Source organism: Pelecanus crispus, chromosome 3 (genome assembly GCF_030463565.1).
Source record: "Pelecanus crispus isolate bPelCri1 chromosome 3, bPelCri1.pri, whole genome shotgun sequence".
In the NCBI taxonomy this organism is placed as follows: domain Eukaryota; kingdom Metazoa; phylum Chordata; class Aves; order Pelecaniformes; family Pelecanidae; genus Pelecanus; species Pelecanus crispus.
The window spans coordinates 55,149,407-55,168,938 of NC_134645.1; the positions used below are offsets into that span (position 1 = coordinate 55,149,407).

Here is a 19,532-nt window from a genome sequence, read left to right on the forward strand (position 1 = left end):
AGAAATACTTAAACCAAAAAAAAAAGCATTCATCAGAAATTTTTGTACCAAATGAGAACACAAGTGCAGAAAGGAAGAATAACGTGATTTCTTATATTTTAAAGTATTTTAGAAGTGGTCAGATAGTGATGTAGACTGCATGAATTTTTGCCCATACCTTTTATGTTATTCTGTAAGGTTTTTTTATTATAAGGTTAAAATTCTGAAAGTATTGTCTTATATAGCATAACATATTAAGCATAGAGAGGCGTGTTGATGTCAACCTTAAGAATGAGCAACTGCTCGTATGAGCATGACAGTCTGTGGCAAAATTAGAGGTTAGTCCTAAATTGGCTGGCTCCAAGGTCGCTACACCTGTTTGGAGATTAACCTTGGAACATAAATGATTTAGATTAAACAATCCAGCAAATTTCCCTCCTTAGTTTATCATACACTGGGTGAAAGACTAAATAAAAGAATAGCTACATTTACGTGCCTGATGACAGCAAGGCTGGAGAGTGAGAAGTGGCTAAACTCTCCCCCCTTATATTTTACTCTCAGCAATTTCATTGCTGCGATCAGTTGAGAAGCAACTTGTGCTGATAGGTTATCTTTCTTCATAACTTCATATATATATATATGCCCTGGCATGAAAAGGTTGTGCTTGCATCACAGGAAGTATGTTAAGTCTCTGGGAAATCTGGTAGACATAACAAATAAATACTTGTGGATTGTTTATTTATGCAACGTGTAAACCCAGGCCACATAAATTTTTATTTGCAACTGGAAACCTAATTGAGTCCATGACTTTTAAAAGCCTTCAAACAGTTAGAATGTGTATTACAATAATAAAAAAAAAAAAAGTGGAAATGCAGTCTACCATATGCCAGAACTGTCAGGCACTCAGGATACCAAGTTTTTCAGATTCCAATCTCCCTCCATATTTCTGAATTCCCATCACAGCACTGATGTCTCAGGCTTACAGCCGTAGACTGTTGTGTTGGTTTTATAGAACTGTGCATTCTGTGCATTGATACCTTTTGTTTTTGCAAGTATTAACATTTTATAAATGGGTTAGTTTTACTGTACTGCTAGTCTCAACACATTTGTTATAAATGAGTTTTATTCTTTAATCTTGAAGATTTCTTCTGAACAAATGCTTGACATACAATCTCAAGGGGTTTTTTTTCTATAATTTTAATGGGCCCTCTGTTCTGTTTGCATTTAATATTAAGATTTGCTATTTCTTTAATTACAGTTTACTCAAGCAGGAAGTCTTTCAATGAGTAGTTTTGGAGAGTGGCAATATTTTCTTTTGTTATTTCAAATGGTATTTTCACATTCCATAATGTTCTCCATTCAGCAACACCAAAGCACATCATAAATATAATTAGTAGAGGAATTTTCTTAAAGCAGTTTTTAGGCTGATAAACAAGTATAGAGAAGTAATTTTCCTAATGCTACGGAGAAAGTATTTTAGGAATGCAGCACAAGACTTGTTTTTTCCTTTTTTTGTTTTGTGGTTCCCCCCCCCGACTTGTAGGCAATATTCCATACATCTTAGAGTATGGGAGAAGAAATGTATTGCTTTATTTCCCTTCCACCTTCATTAAACAGCTTTCATGATGAGAAATTTATAGCTATTGTAAGCGATTATCAAAAGCAATTAGAATCATCAAACAGATGCTCTTTAGGAAAAAAAAAAGTCTAAAGTTATTTCAAGTGCTTTAGAGCTTACTTCATTTATTACTCTCTTTTTTTTTTCCTTGCGACCCAAATAAAGTTTTATTTTAGTGGATAAGTAATTTTATCAAAACTTATTTTTCTTTTGTATGTTTCCTTACCCATAGTTTATCTGTTCTGGAATAGTGAGTTGTCAATATTCTCTTAGTTGTTTGCAGAAGATGTACTGAAGCAAGGAGATATTTTCAAGACTTCTCCTGCATTGAAATAAATCCTCCTTACCGTTTAATTCAAACAAAGGTAAAATCAAATTAAAGGGCAAAGAAAACCCAAGCTCCAAAGCCCATTAGCAAATAATACAAAGATTAATGGATACATTTTTAAAGGTTGAAAATAAATTAAAGTTGCAGATTGTGTAAAGTTTTAATGTACTCTAGACGAATGTGTAGTTCCCATTGACTCATTCTCGACTGCTGAAATGCTTCAAGTTGAGCTGATATTTAAAAGCTGTGCGTGTAATTGGGTCTCAAACAAGAGAAAAAACATGAAAAGTCTAAAGTCTTGTCTAAGGATGACTTTAGGCATATTTTCTTGCTTAGGACTACTTTCTGGTGTTATGAAACGGGATGGAAATATGATTTAGTTATTAAAAATGTTAGCTCTATGTAAATATGTACAGGTGACTACTTCAAACTATCCTCTTACCCCTTAGTTATCTTAAACTGCTACTAACACATGCTTCAGACAATAAGTACTTAACTTACAGTGGAGTTTGAATATTTTATTTGTGTTGAATCTATTGCATATATCAGTGCTTCTGAGAAGCACAATTAACTAACCTAGGAGAAAGGTTGTATTAATACTTCTCATAGAATCATAGAATCATTTAGGTTAGAAAAGACCTTTAAGATCATCCAGTCCAACCATTAACCTACATTACCAAGTCCACACTAAACCAATCAAGGGTAGACTAGACTAAAACATGTCCCAGAGTGCCACATCTACCCATTTTTTGAACGCTTCCAGGGATGGTGACTCCACCACCTCTCTGGGCAGCCTGTTCCAATGCTTGACCACCCTTTCCGTGAAGGAATTTTTCCTAATTTCCAGCCTAAACCTCCCCTGCTGCAAATTGAGGCCATTACCTCTTGTCCTATCACTTGTTACTTGGGAGAAGAGACCAACACCCACCTCACTACAACCCCTTTCAGGTAGTTGTAGAGAGCGATAAGGTCTCCCCTGAACCTCCTCTTCTCTAGGCTAAACAACCCCAGTTCCCTCAGCCGCTCCTCATAAGGCCTGTGCTCCAGACCATTCATCAGCTTCGTTGCCCTTCTCTGGACACGCTCCAGCACCTCAATGTCTTTCTTGTATTGAGGGGCCCAAACCTGGACACAGTATTCCAGGTGCGGCCTCACCAGCGCTGAATACAGGGGAACAATCACCTCCCTGCTCCTGCTGGCCACACTATTTCTGACACGAGCCAGGAAACTGTTGGCCCTCTTGGCCACTTGGGAACACTGCTGTGCCAGTTACCAGATTCCATCTTAGAGGTATTACTGCGTAGTACTGTATTTGTCTCATGTAGAAATACACAATATATCTAAATGATCACCTCTGAGAAAAAACAGTAATTGACAGCTGTTTCACAGATGAAGAAGTCCCTACTGCAAGGCTCAAGGAAGTGAGAAAGTAAGAGCTTTTTCCGGACTGATTTTAGTACAGTATTGTAGTAAATCTCAGTTCAAGGCTGTATAGAGGGGAAGGTGACTTTGTATTAAACAAAACTGATTTCATGCAGCCACACTCGCTCTCTTGTATTCATATACTAACAAGCACTAAAATATGTGTCCAGATAGTCTGGCTGGGAACTTGGAGTGACACTAGGAAACACTGCCTAGCAAGTCTTTTTCACAGCGTTGGGGTTGTTCTTAATGCTGGGTTTTGGATGTGACTTTTGCACCCTGAAGAAGTTGACAGTGACTGTAATTTTTTTGCCTTCATCCTGTCCCACCTCTGTGAGTCATTAGAAAATGCTGCTGATTTATTCACTGTCTCTGTGTCTTTTTCTCTTGCTGCAGATTTTTGGTGGTTCCCCCCCCCCCCCCCGCCCATTTCTCTCTCTCTTTTTTTAGGATTTTTCTTTTCCCCAGTCTGGGTGTCTTGAGACTCATCTGTGACCTTAATATCTTGATGCCATCAACACCTGTCATTGTTTTATGCCACCTTCTTGTTGTTTCTTCTGATGCTTTTTTACCTTTACCTTCCAATTCACACTTCATTTGTACCAGTCTTAGTGTTTTCATTACAAACTTCCACAATTTGATACTGGAAAAAAGGTCTCATAGGAATAAAGAACCTGCAAACTGTCCTCTGTGGCTCCTCTTGCAAAGCATATGTCTTCAGACTGCTTTTATTTACATATGCATAGAGCGATTTGGACATTTAAAACAACCTCTTATAACAAAACCTTATCAAAGCACAACATGAGTGGTATGGCTTTCTCTGGGGTGCAATGGAAAAGAGAACAAAGCACACAGTTGTTTCAAAAATGTTATGCTAATGAAAGCAGTCGAAGAGGCTATGTAGAGCAATATGGACTAAAGCAACTTAATTTAAACACAATATAATATATAATTGCAAATGTAGTATGTGTCCTAAGGAGAGCTAGAGCTTCCCTTTAGTATGACCGTAAAATTGTATCATATAGATTTCCAGCATCACAAAAGCAAGGCCATGCTTTGCTAATTCTGTTTTCTAGAGTTCAGAAAATGGTAACATCTGTAACAAAAAAAAAATGTGGAAATATTAATGCATAGTGACAATGCTTAATATTCTGCCTTTGATGACTGTACTCAGATGAAGTTAAGATGAAGTAATATTTTTTCTACAAATCCAGAAAATCATAGAATGTCTCACTCTGATATCAAATTAGTACACAAGTAGGTATACTCTCGCTAGGGAAAAGGACACTGAACAAAATTCACACCTAGACTGGTATTTTTGCAAGGGATTCTTTGTAAACCTTTCCTAATGATTGTCCTCCTTCTATGTTGGCAGTGGTGATTTGTCTGTTGTCTCAAACGTCAGTTAGCCTAAGATAAAGGGAGGACATGAGCGGCAGGTATGTAATCTTCTTTTTATCTCTCCTTCAACATTTCAGGAGTTTTACTTTAAATGTGGAGCACACCCAACCACTGACAGTGAAACATCTGTGGCTTTGAACCTCGTGACAACAAACAGTCGCTGTATCACATGTATAACATGCACAGATATTAGGTAAGTACAACGGAAAGTGTCAGACACGCATAGTCTCAATGCTTCAGAGTACTTATCACTTTCAAAGAGATTTTTTTTCCTCTGCTGGTTTTCCTTTTTAAACAGTTTTTTTTTCTTTGGTATCATGGTGGAAAATGGGCCACATTTTCAGGTGTGTTCTTTGTTTTGCTGGTAAGATTACAATTTATATTTTTCTACCTTTGTTGAGTTGCAGGTGGAAATCTGCTTAAGTTCTAACTACAACCTTAAGTGCTCAAGATAGTGACATAAGCGTGTAGAACTTTGCTGCTAATCTGTATTTAAGAGCTAGTGAATGAAAGCACGACTTTGAGGGGGACAAACTGTTCCTGCAGAAAGGAACTTTTTGGTGTTTGTTTTATAAATCAAAGCAAAATTTCTTATGCAGTTTTAAATACTGTAATCCATCTCACCGTATGGTATTTAGGCACATGCATTCAAGAAAACTGTTACTTGCAGATGCATGGATTAAAAACCAATTGCCCAGGAAAGAGAGCTACCATTGTTGTGAAGAATTACCTGAAACACATTTATCTACTGATTAGGAGGTGTTGTGAGGTGGAACCTCAAAACTAGTAACACCACGTTATACACTCTAAGTATTGCTATTGATTGGTCTGTATTTTGCAGTAGAAGAAAGAATTTAGAAAAATCTTATATGATAGCAGGAAGTGTGAATGAAACTGTCAGGACATATCTTTTGGGGGAAGAAAAGCTGGATTCCTGGAAGTAAATTTCGTATTGAAAATAATAGGTTATTGTTCTGATTCTGTCCCAGACCTAGTATAATTCTATTATGTTGTGCTTGCATGCTACTGCATTGATAGGAGGTGATTGGTTGCTGACAGTGTTTGGCTCAAGAAAATGAGTCTCAGGTAGAGATTAAAAGATAATTGTGCATTGAAGAGTATGGTGTCCATCACTTCCCGTATACACAGCATTTACAGTGTTGCCATGTGTCTCTTTCAGAGACTACCTTGCAGGCAGTACATGCTGAATTACTTGAATAGCATGTCCCCAGTGGTTAGGTATGCAGCAGTATTAACCTCTCTGTAATTAAGGACAATTTGAAGTTTCCATTCTGGGCCCAGCTTTCTCCTTTTCCCAAGAACAATAGGGAAGAATATCAGCCATAAATATGCTTGCTTAGGCTTGAGAACTAGTTATAATAATTTCAATCAAACTTTAAATGGATATGCTGACATCTTCCTGAATTGGTATATTCAGTACAGACTTATTCACCCATATTCATGAAGTTTGTAATCTTTTCCTCTATTTTGTGGCAAAATCCCAAAGGAAAGAAAGAGGTAAGACTTAGTTTTCTGGATTTGCTTAGCTGAACTGTTCCCAGGACTGTTGGCTTCCTAAACTTTACTAGTAAAGTTTAGTGGGACTATTTATTGACATGTCACAAAGGCATATCAATTCTTATTAATTTAAATTAAGGCATGAAATAACTATGGGAGACATAAGTTTTGGTAGACTTTTAGCTTGGTGCACAATCTGGGAATATTTATTTATGTATAAGCTTATTGGATTTATACACTAAACAGGGAAGGAAAACACATCTTCCTGTTGGGCTCATGCTGTTCAGGTTCTTTCTAGCTTACAGGACCCCTTCTGAGATTCTGTTAGGTGATCTTAAAGTATTTTATTTCTAAAAGTTTGTAGGAGTTCTGACCGAGTACCCTAAGAAACAGGGTAGGATTGGGGTGCCTGAGCATCTGACAAGGCCCTAGCAATTCCTAGTTATCTATCTGCGATGGGGACAACAGGTTCTTTGAAGTTACTCCTACACATAAGTCTTTCAGTCTTCTCTTTACTTTGCATAGCAGATTCAGTTGTTCATAAATAGGTTTGTCTTTTGTTATGGAGCATAGAGATACATTTTAGATAGTGGAAGTTCAGTTTAGTTTTCTGAGTGGCTGACAGCTTTTATTTGATCATAGCAAGATCTCTGAAGCCTGTGGCATAAGAAAAGGATTAGATGGCAGATATTTTAAAAACAGCCTACAGAGCAGTTGTATCCCCTTCAATATCCAAAAAGTCAGGGGAATACTTTTCTGACCCAGTATGTCTTGTAGGCCATGGAATTAATTGTTTGGCAGGAGGCAGTGAAATCGGGTACCCCAAGAGTGAGCAGGAGAGTACTCCAGCAGCCTTCTTGCAGTTTTAAAGGTTGTAAATGCACTAATACATTTATGTAGCCAGAGTTTGACTTATACTTCCTACAGCTACAGATGTAGGTTTCCTCTCTCGTTCCTTAAGTGGTGCAGTGAAATGATGAAGAGGATATTCTCTCTTCTGCCCTACTCCACACTTTGTAAGATTTTTGTGACCGACCTCTGTTCTCCTGCACACCTCCTAAGCTCCTCCCACCCATGAGCAGGTCTTTTGTACTGGCCTGTGGAACTGCACTAGATTAAATCAGCAGGAAGTAGGCAATATTATTTCAGTTCCTCCTCTCTCTCATGGTTAACTGACATGAAACTGTTGTACCTTGACTCTGCCTCAGTTCAGGTAGCACCATTCCTTACATGAAAATGTATACCAAAGAGAATTGTGATAGTTGTTGGTCAAAAGAGAGAAGTTGCAAGGGATGCTTGAACTCTGTACTGATTCATATGGTGTGTCTTCTGGAAAGAGCTGATTTTGGCAGCATCCTCTGTGGTGTATTTACAGAACTGGCTCCTAGGTACAGGTTGAAGGCCAAATATCAGTCAGTCTCTGTCAAATTGGTACCTCAGCATTTTGCAGCACGGGTGCAGACTAAACTACTTAAAAGTGGCTAGTTCTCCTGTACCTTCTAACAATTCATTGGGCAAGAGGAATGATTTGACTTAGTGCAGAGCAGAGCCCTACTATGTGTCTATACTGACAAATGAAAGAGGGCCAAAGGCTGATCCCAAGCCAAATGGCAACAACTGACAGATATCCTACACAGTACTGTGGTAGGTAGCCTGGGTCTTCATCACAGCCAGCTTGGGATAATCTTGAAGCCGAAACCCAACGGCTCATTGCTGAAACTAGATCTGCAACGAAAGTATGCTTTTTATCCTAGTGGTAAGATGGCATGGAAAAGGGTTATTCAGGTCCTAGTATTCACTGTGTAGGGCCCAGAAAGCATCAAAAGAGGTCACCAAACACAATGAAGTACAATGAAGGGGTAAAATTGCTGAAATAATAACTGAGCTTTGTGGGATAAGCAGTACCTATCTCCAGGACCTGTGTCCACTGGCTTCTCAAGAACTCTAAGTATTTCTAGACTGCAGGAAAAGTTGTCTGTTCCTGACAACTTACTGTGATTTTGTTAGGCTCTCCTCTCTAGTTAAAAAAACAAAACAAAAAAACCCCACCCCCCATAAAAAAAACACAAGAAAAAAGAAGAAAACAAATAAGAAAAAAAACTTGTCTAAAACCCCTTTCTAGGAAATGTTAGAGGAACTAAAATTGAAGAAAATAGTTCTGTCTCATCATGTCAGAATATTGATACACATTTCTGCAATAATTCTGAAGTTTTGAGAATGTATCCATACATTAAATGCTGATTATCTTTCAGAAGTTTGATTTTTTTAAAGCCATAAAAGTCTATTATGCAGTTTTGTGTAAATGAAACATTTGTAGGTGATACGAAGAACTGAGATACCAAGAAGACCTTACTCTATTTCATTTTTTTATATGGCCAGTCTTGTGAGTTGTTAAAATATAATTTCACATGTATCTTTGGATGAATGAAATAATTTTCCAATTAAAGCTGTGAAAGAAGTTATTTTAGTTTCTATTTCTGATTTTCTTTTTTTCCAGTTGCAAGGATGGTCAGAGGTAAGCCCATTTTGCAAAGAGCCAGAGATTGGACAAGTAAATCAATTATCAGTGTTGCACAAAGGTTATTGTAAATTCTTGGGCTACTTATGAAATCTCTGCTCAGTTTTTTGAGTTTCTAATTATTTTCTCCAACCTAGCATTCTTGGAAGATCTATATATAACTCAAAGAAATTACACAAATACTCATAACCTTTTTACTTTAGTTAAACGTTTAGGTGACTATATGTATTTGTGCTGGTGATTACTTTCTAATACTCCTATGCAGTTGAAAAGTAGCATCCAGGGCACTCTGCAGCTTGTAGTATTTTTTGAAACCTACTTTCAGCATTCTATAGCATTCAGGTGGAAAAGAGGAATAACTATTTGGTACATTAATTATTACTTTGTAATAGCTTCACTACAGTAAAAAAAAAAATTTTGTGTCTGTTCTTCAAAATACATTTTTCTTTCTTTTTGCTGAAAAAAATGAAACAGGAGAAGATGACAGCCAGGTACTATTTATGTATTTCTTAAATATTATTGTTCGCAGCAAGTTATGCCATTTCTCTAGTTTCCATCCATTTATCATGGACAGTTAGTCCACCACAGTCAGAGCAGTTAAGCTCCAAGATTCTTGGCATGGCCTATGTATGGTTTTAGCAAGGTTTGCAGAGCTCATAAAAATTGTATTTAAAGCAGTACTCTATGGTATATAGAAAAAATACAAAGTGGAAGTAATGTTTAAGCCTATTGCCAATTCTTATTCTTAAGTTTACATTAGGCAAGGTTTCTGTTTGCCTTGGGTTTTTATATTTGATATGAATATTTTCATGCAGCTCTGACCAACAGAGTGAAATACTTCAGAGCCAAATACCCTTGTAGGGTTATGCGAAATCCATAGGCAGTATTCAATGTAGTGTAATGCCTTCCAATGTATTCTGCTTTTCTACAGCAGAGTTTAGTGTGAATTGGCTGCCTTTATGCATGTATTTTTTTCAGTAGCATTCAAGGTGATGGGTTGCTGTTTTATGTCTTTGAAGAAGCTCTTAATAGGTTGAGCAAATGGCTGAAAGTTGAAACAAATACTAAAACTGTGCAATCCTCAAGGGGAGATCTGCTTTTGTCAACTGTTTCCAGTAGAAATAACATCAAAAGGGGTTAGGAGTACCCCAGGGTACCGATAAATCAGGCTCAGGAATAACAGCATATTTAAGCAGTGTAAAAATAAAATGTGCAGAACAGAAGCACCTCACGTCATCTTTCACAAACTAGGTAGGGTACAATTCCTAAAGGCACCATTATTTTTAGCTTCCAACAGATAACAGATAAGTGTAAATGATATATAGGACTTGCTGTCACTTAATAGTAGAAAGAATTCTCCAGAAGGAGAAGTATTTGCTGTCATGTCATCAGAATTTTTTGTCAAATATCTATTTCATAATCTTGGACAAAAAAAATGTTTTGTTTTGTTCAGACAATGGAATCTTGTAATATATTTTTCTGCTATTTGGACTTCCTAATACTAGAGCTGAAGTGAGAACTTCATTTGAAGTGAGAGTGGTGAGAGTTAGAAGTACATATGCTAGATGTTCTTCAAGGGTAGCCGCGATGCAAAGTCTTTGTCATAATTCTTTTCAGCCAAATCAATTCAGACTGCGATCATATTAGACTCCATGGGCAGGAGAGTATTGGAGAAGGTCAGTACTTGGAGGGAAAAACTAAAGGGAATGAATGTACTATAGGAAGTCCTGTTAGAAATTCAGTAGACATGTCTCTTCTCCTTCAGTCAATAAAGAATGAATGACTCTGCATGTCATTAAGGATAACTGCATGTTAATCTGGTTCTGCTGGGGCTACTTTGAGCCTCCTGAGCTTTTCACTAACTCTTTATCAGCTATCTTTTTTTTCAGTCTATTTTTTTTCTGAAGAAAAAATACAATTTACAAAATTCTTCCCTCCAGCAGCAGTTTATGCCATCCCCCTATCACTCCTACTCACTCATTTCTGTTACTGTAGAGTCAGGACTGAGACTCATGAGCCTCATTTTTATGGGGTAGTATTTCCAAATCGGTAAGGGATAGAATCATTTGCTTCTCAATAAATACATATGTGAATGATTTTCAGTTGTGGATTTTACCTGTGGATTTTACCTGCCAAGGGAAGACCAACTCCCCCAGGTTATTACGGGGATTAGGATTTTTGTAACGTAATATTTTGTATTTTGATCTTTATGACGTTATTGTTGATATAAAAGGTGTTCCAAGCTCCTTATTGACCACTATGTGCTGTCCCATATTGTGCATTAACATTGTAATTGCTTTGACGTAAAATATTTCTTCTATTAGAGTTCAAAAGATTGTTTAGAAACACCTGAAATCACTTGCCTTGCCTGCCTTTCTTTCTGGAAATAGCTGGTATTAATGCAGTCTGGATTTAAAAAAATGTAGGAAAGAATGTCAGAGGAGGAATATAGCAGTGAATATGACAAAAAGTATATGAGGTAGGAGGTCTGCCATGGTATTCAAGACCTTTAAAATACAAATAATTCCAGAATCTTTAGTTTCATGATTTGAATCAAATGTTACAGCTGAAGCAACAATTTGTAAAATTCAGCTTCTGATAAGGATCCATATCAGAACTGTAAATATTTTCAAAGTGAAGAAGCTGACCTACAAATTCGATTCAGGTCAATTTTGCTGTTATTTGAAGAGAGTTTTACCAAGGACCTTGTGTTCCCTTCTGAGATCAAAATATAGACTGTGTCCATTAAAAGGCATTGCCCATGTGATGTTTTTCAGAAGAGTAAATAGCACCTTACTCTAGACTTATAATTGCTATTTCTCTTCACTTCTGGGGTATAGGATCCTAAAGTTACCCCTTGGGCCATTACAATCCAAGCTAGTTATTAAATCTATATTTAGCTCATTTTTTTTAAAGTATGTTCTCCCACTCTGTGACCTGTGTTGATAATGTGGTTTCTGCTCCAAATCTCTGCCTGTTACATTCTATTGTCTTTATATACCTTCAGTAGTTCAAAGAGGAGTGGGAAAAGATTACATTAAGAATTAAATCTACTTTGTCTAAGTACTATGACCATCAGGGACAACGTCTACTGCTTTCTCTCCTAATGCCTCTGAAATTAATGGGATTTCTTAAGAATCACTTATTTAAAGTAAGAAATTAATCAAATTTCAAACTAAGAACTGTTACTAATTGTTTTAGAGCTTTTTTTCTCTTCCCCAATAAGGTAGCCTATAAAATACTGATTGTTACAGCTGTAATATTAGAGTTCTGATACAAGCAAAACTGCAGAGAAAATATTTTGTTGGCAATTTTGTTGGTATTTGAAACATGAAGAAAATCTAATAATGCCAGGAAGTGACCTTCACTTCTTTAGTGGCGTACACCATGGGTTTTAGACTCAGACACTTGTACCATCGGCTTCTGGAAGATGTGCCTCATGCATGAAATTCAGTTGCCTTAACCTTTGTGTTGAACTGCAACCAGTAGTACACAGCAGCCCCCTATGGCAATGACAGGACAGCATTGCAATTCTTCCTGTTTTGCCTCTGAATCTATTAAGGTCTGCACTGCAACTGCGTTTCAGTGAGACAGCTTCCAGCTTCTACATATTTGTGAAGAAAAGAATAGCTTGGTGAAGCTGTTGTACTGTCATATTGTACATGTTCTTTGCTTGCAGGGGACAAGTGAGGAAGATTTCATGCAACCTCACTTGCCTCCTTTGCTAAACATAGAGAATGAACTTTTTTTCTCTCCATCTGAGAGAACAAAACCTTCCTACTTTCCCTTCTTTATGGTTTCACTTAAAGCCTACGGATAGCAGAATATTATCAGTAGGCTCCATATGAGATGATGTATCTTCTCTGCCATTCTTCTTTACGGCATGATTAATACAGTGAGCTGTTTTTGCGGATTTCTTTGCTTAATGTATTTTAATGCCTGTTGCAAGATACAAAGACTTAGTAGTTTAAATGTATTTGGATGAATTAATAGTTTTAAAACTGAAATGTGTCATGTATCCAAATATACCACATGCAAAATTTGGTGGACCTTGCTTCCAAATATTTTGAGGAAGACTGAGTATGACCACTTGCATTTGAGCAATCAATGAAAAATGTTAGCTAATTAATATATTTTTTGTGCAAGTGCTGTAAGTTTAAATATAAAAGAATTCATTTGCAATGTCTAAGAAAAGCAAAGTGGCAGATGTTTGTGAAATGTTGTTCAAAGAGACATTTTTGAAACTTGCAAGCCCACAGAATGCCTTTTCTGTCATAGCTGTTTGCAGGTTCAGGTGTTTGTGACTTTCTTTTTAAAATTAATTCCTTAACATTGAAGACAAAGGGTTTCATCTCTGATTGGTTTTGCTCCCGGGCAATGTTAGTAATAGCTGATTATTATCACCATCTGATAGCAGTATAGTGACCTGTGAGAAATGTTATTGGAGGTCACAATCCAGTTGTCTTTGGGGAGCTATCCATACTTCAAAGACTCACCATCACAGGTGGTACTAATTAGCAAGCCTAATAATCTCAGCAGAGACCTGAGGTCTGAAGGAACAAGGTTGAACAAATTGCAGAGAGATGTTCCTTTCAGGTCTCAATTGAAGTATTATGGGAAGGTTTTGTGGAGGAACTTCAGCTGTTGCTGTCTGCTGAGCAGCTGGCCATTTGGCTAATCTTGCACTTCAGTAAGCTGAGAGCTGTTGGACCATTGCCTTTTACTGTCTCTTTCTTTTATATTATTTTAAAAATAGGCAACAATAAGGAATTGAATGTGAATATGTGACAGCTGAAGAAAATTTTACAAAATTAAGTGCAACAATGAGAAGTCTGCCCTTTAAAAAAAAATGTCACTGCTTTAATGTTTTTAATGAATTGACATTTAGTAACTAACATTCAATGTGTCATTAATTAATCATTGGTGGAAGATGGGAGACAGATAAATGTTCTTCGGAAATGAAGTTAAGTATAGAGAAATAACGTGTCTTTATTGTGTGAAAATTGTTTTCAAATATAGTTCAGATAAAGCATTGTATCTTAGTTGTGTATATATACACAAAAATTTATATGTACACATATGGATTGATAGCATATATGAAAAAAATAACATCTTTTAAACTTACATATATTCATTTATTTCTCTAAGAAGCTGATTTTGTGAAGACTGTTGCTCTGCTTCCCATTTTACTGAGAGTTACGTATTGTTCCTACTGTATCAGGGCAGACTGGAAATCTGATGCATCCCTGAGAGACAGTCCATGGCATCAAATGAGGAGTGTACCTACTGTTATATGTTTCCAACTTTCCCAGCCATGACCTCTTCTCAGCTACTCTCTAGCTACTTGGTGGTGGAACTATTCTGTCGTGATTAACTCAACATCAGCAGAAAAAGTAAAGGCAGAAAATTGCATTCATTTTCTGCTTAACTGAGGGAACTTATCACAGGTAGGAAGGGGTCATGGAAGGGAATGTATTTACTCACTGCTGATTTTCTACACTTACACATTTGTTTGTACATATAGGTATATATGACTTTTGATAGGTTTAAGTGTTTTTGAAACAGCCACTGCTAGGAGTATTTGAAACAATCACAACTGAATTTTAGTTCTGTTGTGAATTGATTTCTGTGCATTTCTAACTTCATATGAGATCCAATACATCTCCTCAATTTCATTTTCCCAATTTCAGTTTTATCCAACTCTCCTTTTTGTTTTGTTCTTTATTTTCAGTGTCCTAGAGAGAAAGAACACAAGTAGAACAAATTATTTTAGTTGCTACTAATGAGTATGTATTTAATTGAGTTTGGGTTTGAGAAATTTTTAGTCCATTATCATCAGCTGTTGATTAGGAAAGAAGTGCATTCCACTAGGACAAAAGAAACAAAGAAGGTATAGACAACTCAGTGAACTGAGAAAGATGTAGAGAGTGTAGGCTGTTATTGAAGCAGAAGTCAAATAAAAATAAGTAAATTCCTAAATACTCCTATGAAGGGCATTGTGGTGAGTTGACCCTGGCTGGACATCAGGTGCCCACCAAAGCCACTCTATCACTCCCTCTCCTCAGCTGGGCCAGGGAGAGAAAAAAATATAATAAAAACTTGTGAGTCAACGTAAGGACAGAGAGAGATCATTCACCAATTACCATCACGGGCAAACCGGACTTGACTTGGGGAAATTAGTTTAATTTGTTACCAAACAAATCAGAGTAGAGTAATGAGAAATAAAACACCTTTCCCCCCAACCCCTCCCTTCTTTCTGGGCTCAACTTTACTCCCACCTCCCCCCTCCAATCAGCGCAGGGGGACGCGGAATGGGGGTTGTGGTCAGTTCATCACGCGCTGTCTCTGCTGCTCCTTCCTTCGCAGGGGGAGGACTCCTCACACTCTTCCCCAGCTCCAGCCCGGGGTCCCTCCCATGGGAGACAGCCCTCCACAAACTTCTCCAACGCGGGTCCTTCCCATGGGCTGCAGTTCTGCACGAACTGCTCCAGCCTGGGTCCGCCACAGGTTCACAGGTCCTGCCAGCAAACCTGCTCCAGTGTGGGCTTCCCGTGGGGTCACAGCTTCCTTCAGGTGCATCCACCTGCTCTGGCATGGGGCTTCAGGTGGATATCTGCTCTACCATTAACCTCCGTGGGCTGCAGGGGGGCAGCCTGCCTCACCATGGTCTTCACCATGGGCCGCAGAGCAATCTGCTCCAGCGCCTGGAGCTCCTCCTCCTCCTCCATCTTCACTGTCCTGGGTGTCTGCAGAGTTGTTTCTCTCGCATATTCTCGCTCCTCTCTCTGGCTGCAGTTGCTGTTGTGCAGGTTTCCCCGCCCCCCCTTTCTTAAATATGCTGTCCCAGAGGCCCTACCACCATCGCTGATGGGCTCGGCCTTGGGCAGTGGTAGATGCATCTTGGAGCCGGCTGGCATTGGCTTTGTTGGACATAGGGGAAGCTTCTAACAGCTTCTCACAGAAGCCACCTCTGTAACTCCCCTGCTACCAAAACCTTGCCACCCAAACCAAATACAGGCATTGAAAAACAACGAACACTAAGTCTATTAAAGCCTAATTTTTGGAAGGTGATCCAGACAATTGTTTAACATGGAAGAAACAGAGTTATTAAATCTATTTCTGACAGAAGGTCATAAAGAGTTAGTAATTTGTTAACATTTGCACTGATAATTTTTAAACCTTTTAGGCTGCTGTGTCTTGGATAAAATCTACAAGAATTAATATAACTGTAGCTTTTAGATACACAGAAAAATAAATATTCTGTATATTTAGTTTAATAAAGCTCTATAAAGAAAAAAGTAACATGCACATTTGCTTTCCACTATGGTTCATTTTTTCTAGGTTATTTTTGAGTCATAAAATCATAGCAATATCATTGACATCTGATATAGCAGTATTGTCAAACTCGTATTACTGTAATTTAGCAAAAATTGGAAAGGAAAAAAAAAAGTGCTTGTGGAAGATGTGGCTGGCATTTACAGCATAGAGAAATAGGAGTGAAAGTGTTAGAGAAAGAATGAAGCAGCCCAACAGCGTAAACCTAAATATGCACATGGCAGAATAATTTTAATTTGCAGAAACTTAGCAAAAATTGGAAAAAGCTGTATCAGGCAAAAGTACCAGGATGTAATTTCTGAAATCAAACACATGAAGGACTAGTCATAAGACAGAGAACCTGTCATAATATGCAGGGAACTTTATTAAGTGTTGCTTGACACTTCATAGAGTCACTTAATGATGTAATATGGAACAGTAACTATTGTCCTAAGTAATATCTTCAATATCCATTCAGTTCCTCAGTATAATAGCTCAGTAGGGATTGTTATCAGAATCCATAAATGCCTGATTCAAATAAATGTTTTAGGAAAATAACAGTGTGTATGAAATTTGAGGGCAAGTGTATACATATGGTTTTCAATAGATGTCTGGGGTAATGTGCTAATCCCAAATTCTAGAATCATATTTTTGATGTGTGTCAATTTCAGGGGTGTATGGGTACAAAATTCTGTCTGGGAGGACAAGGAGGGATTGAGAAATATGTCCAGAAAATACGTTCTGTTATATACATATAATAAATGGGCACAATTATTGTTTTATTTCTTTATAAACTATGGTGTGGTATAAACTGGCATAGCACTGTACTGAGCTGACAGCACTGTAAGGAAAATAGTTCACACGTTTTCTATTGACAGTTATAAACAACTGAGGATGCAAAGCTCTCTTAGTGCATTACAGTCTTGTAATCATTCAAAAGCAATTGATAGAACTTCAGTGGAACAGTAGAAATACTTCCCCCCACCCCGCCCTGCCTTAAGCTCATGATCATTCATAGCTCTTTCTTCCCCTCCCTCATTTTTTTTTGGATATTGTTAAAGGTTGAATCTGAAGACAAGACAATTTCTGAAGCCAGTCTCATAAAGAGTCTGTTCTTTATTTTCTTCTGTAAGAGAAACCAGTAGGGTCCTAACTTCCTTGGATCTTCTGCAGAGAAATTCCTTCTTCCTCCAAATGAACGTATTTGCATAAAACTTAATTTAATAAACATAAATATATGTTTACTTTAAAACTTATGAATTTTGTACTACTAAATGATTTTAATAACAGTATCATTATTGTATAATGATAAATGATAGTAAACATTTTAGTGTAAATTGTGATGTGACAGACTAAGTTCATTATCAACTAAGATATCAACACAACTAAGTTTTCCTTAGAAAAGAAAATTCTAGGGCTAGGTCAGGCAGGGAAAATGAAAATTAATTCAGTCCCCTGGTGGAACTTGAAACATAGACAGAGTCAAGTTAAAATTGTTTATAAATAACTGTTATGAACTTGGTGCAAAAAGATGCTGATTTGCAATGTGGTTTGAAAATGACAAGAAATAAATCATAGGGTTTTTCTTGTTAAGTTCAGGCAAGGTCTGTGACACATTAAGAGAGCTGCCTGCAGACATCTGAAGACTGATGAAAATGGAGACCATTAAGGGAATGATCATTTTCCCAGTACATGTTCGTAAATGGTAGTGATAGTTGCACTAGCAAGTCATTGTAAGAATACAACAAGAAAAATGGCACCAATTGAAACACGTTTTTATATTGGTACAAACTCCAATGCTAGGTCTTTTATTTTCACTCGAGATGTTTATTTTGAAGTAATTCCTTAACAGCATATGCTGAAATGCAGTAAGCAGGATGAAAACAAGTACGGTTGTCCATCAGAAGGTTTTCAATTGTTTTTAATATCATTTATTCAATTACACTGGTACAACTTTCTCCTGTAGAGAAGACCTATCTTGCAGATGATTTATGGAGATCACCTGTGACTGTGGCTGGAAATGCTAATGGAAGGGTTCAGTATTAGTGAATAGTGATTAAAATAGTAGAGAAAGCATGCATTGCTAGATAGCAAGATAAGAGAAAAATGATGCCTGCTCTGCTGAATACATGAGTTAGCATAAATGCTGCTTCTTTGTGCAAGGATTTGAGAGCCTCATCAGAGTTTTTCTACAGCTATAAACCTTAAAAAAAACCCTTCTCTGAGTCAGTTTCAGTTCTGTGTCACTTTAAGTGTGTAACATGTACTCCTACATGTTTATTAAGCAAAATGGAGCTTTGATTAATTTATATATATAATACATACATGTATATATATACATATGTATTTATATTATATGTATATATGCACTTATATGTATATGCACTTGTTTCTTCCTTTGTCTTGCTTTCTTCTCTATAAGCAGTCTTTAGTTATTTGAAGTGCATTACATTTTTAAACGTTTTTCCTCCCCAGTGATTACACTATTCTTATTTCACTTTGCACAGGAGACAAATTTGCCCATATTTCTGGTAAAAGTAGGAACCAGAGACAGTGCTCTGTTGGCATGCAAATGCCATTTGCATTTTTCAAATTGCAAATTCTGTTCCTCTTTCTTCTTCTTCTTGTTTTGCTTATAGCAACAAAAAGAAGAGTCAAACCTCTTCCCATAAGGTACATGCTCTGTGATCACTAAAGCCAGTATCATACCAACAGCTGCCAAGAAACCCAGGCCCAGCCTTTTGAGATATGCTGTACAGCAAAGCTGACTGCGCCCAGAGATGTTACCTCTATGAATCTGGCCAACCTGTTCTTGCAAATGGATTGATAATGCTGCTGTCAATCTTGAGCTATACTTGTGAGCAAGACTATTCCTTTGCTCCCTACAGAGCCTCCAAAAAGGCTGACTTGTATTGGAATTTCTGACAAAAGAAGTTATATTTATTTACTTTTGGTATATATGCCTCAAAAGGAATCAGACCATGACGTGATCAGGAAGCATGTGGTGAGATTGAAGCTGCAATATGGTTCAGTCTGGTAACATAAAGATAAAACAGCTTCAGAAAGTCATTTATTCGGTTATTCAGTTCAATGCATTGGTAATTTAATTTTGTGTTTAAAGTAAAATACCAAAGTAAGGAGAGAGAAAAAGTGTTTTAAAGATTTTTGTCATTGAGTTTTCAAGAAATAGCTCTTTTTCTGGCTTGTACTTCAAATATATCCATAATCTCAGCCAAAATAGTTGTTATAGTTTTGTGAGGGCATATTTTTGTGTGTGTATCTGCTAAAGTAATTGCATTTAAAAAGACTCATTTTAAAAAGAAATAAAAATCCTGCAGTAGGTATTAAATCAAACTGATTTGTCTTAAAAGCTCTTATTTCTTCACCATCTTTCAAAAGTATGTATAATGGTCCCTAGGAGCAGAGGAACTTCC

The 19,532-nt window shown here is 37.1% G+C and overlaps 1 protein-coding gene across 1 annotated transcript in view; it reads left to right on the forward strand.

Annotated features, from left to right (window-relative positions):
• PRKN (parkin RBR E3 ubiquitin protein ligase) overlaps positions 1–19,532 on the forward strand; it is a 699,368-nt gene that overhangs the window by 259,867 nt on the left and 419,969 nt on the right. The window contains exon 6 of the mRNA XM_075707694.1: positions 4,826–4,941. Coding sequence (XP_075563809.1) covers positions 4,826–4,941 — 116 coding nt within the window. The remainder of the gene's footprint in view (positions 1–4,825; positions 4,942–19,532) is intronic.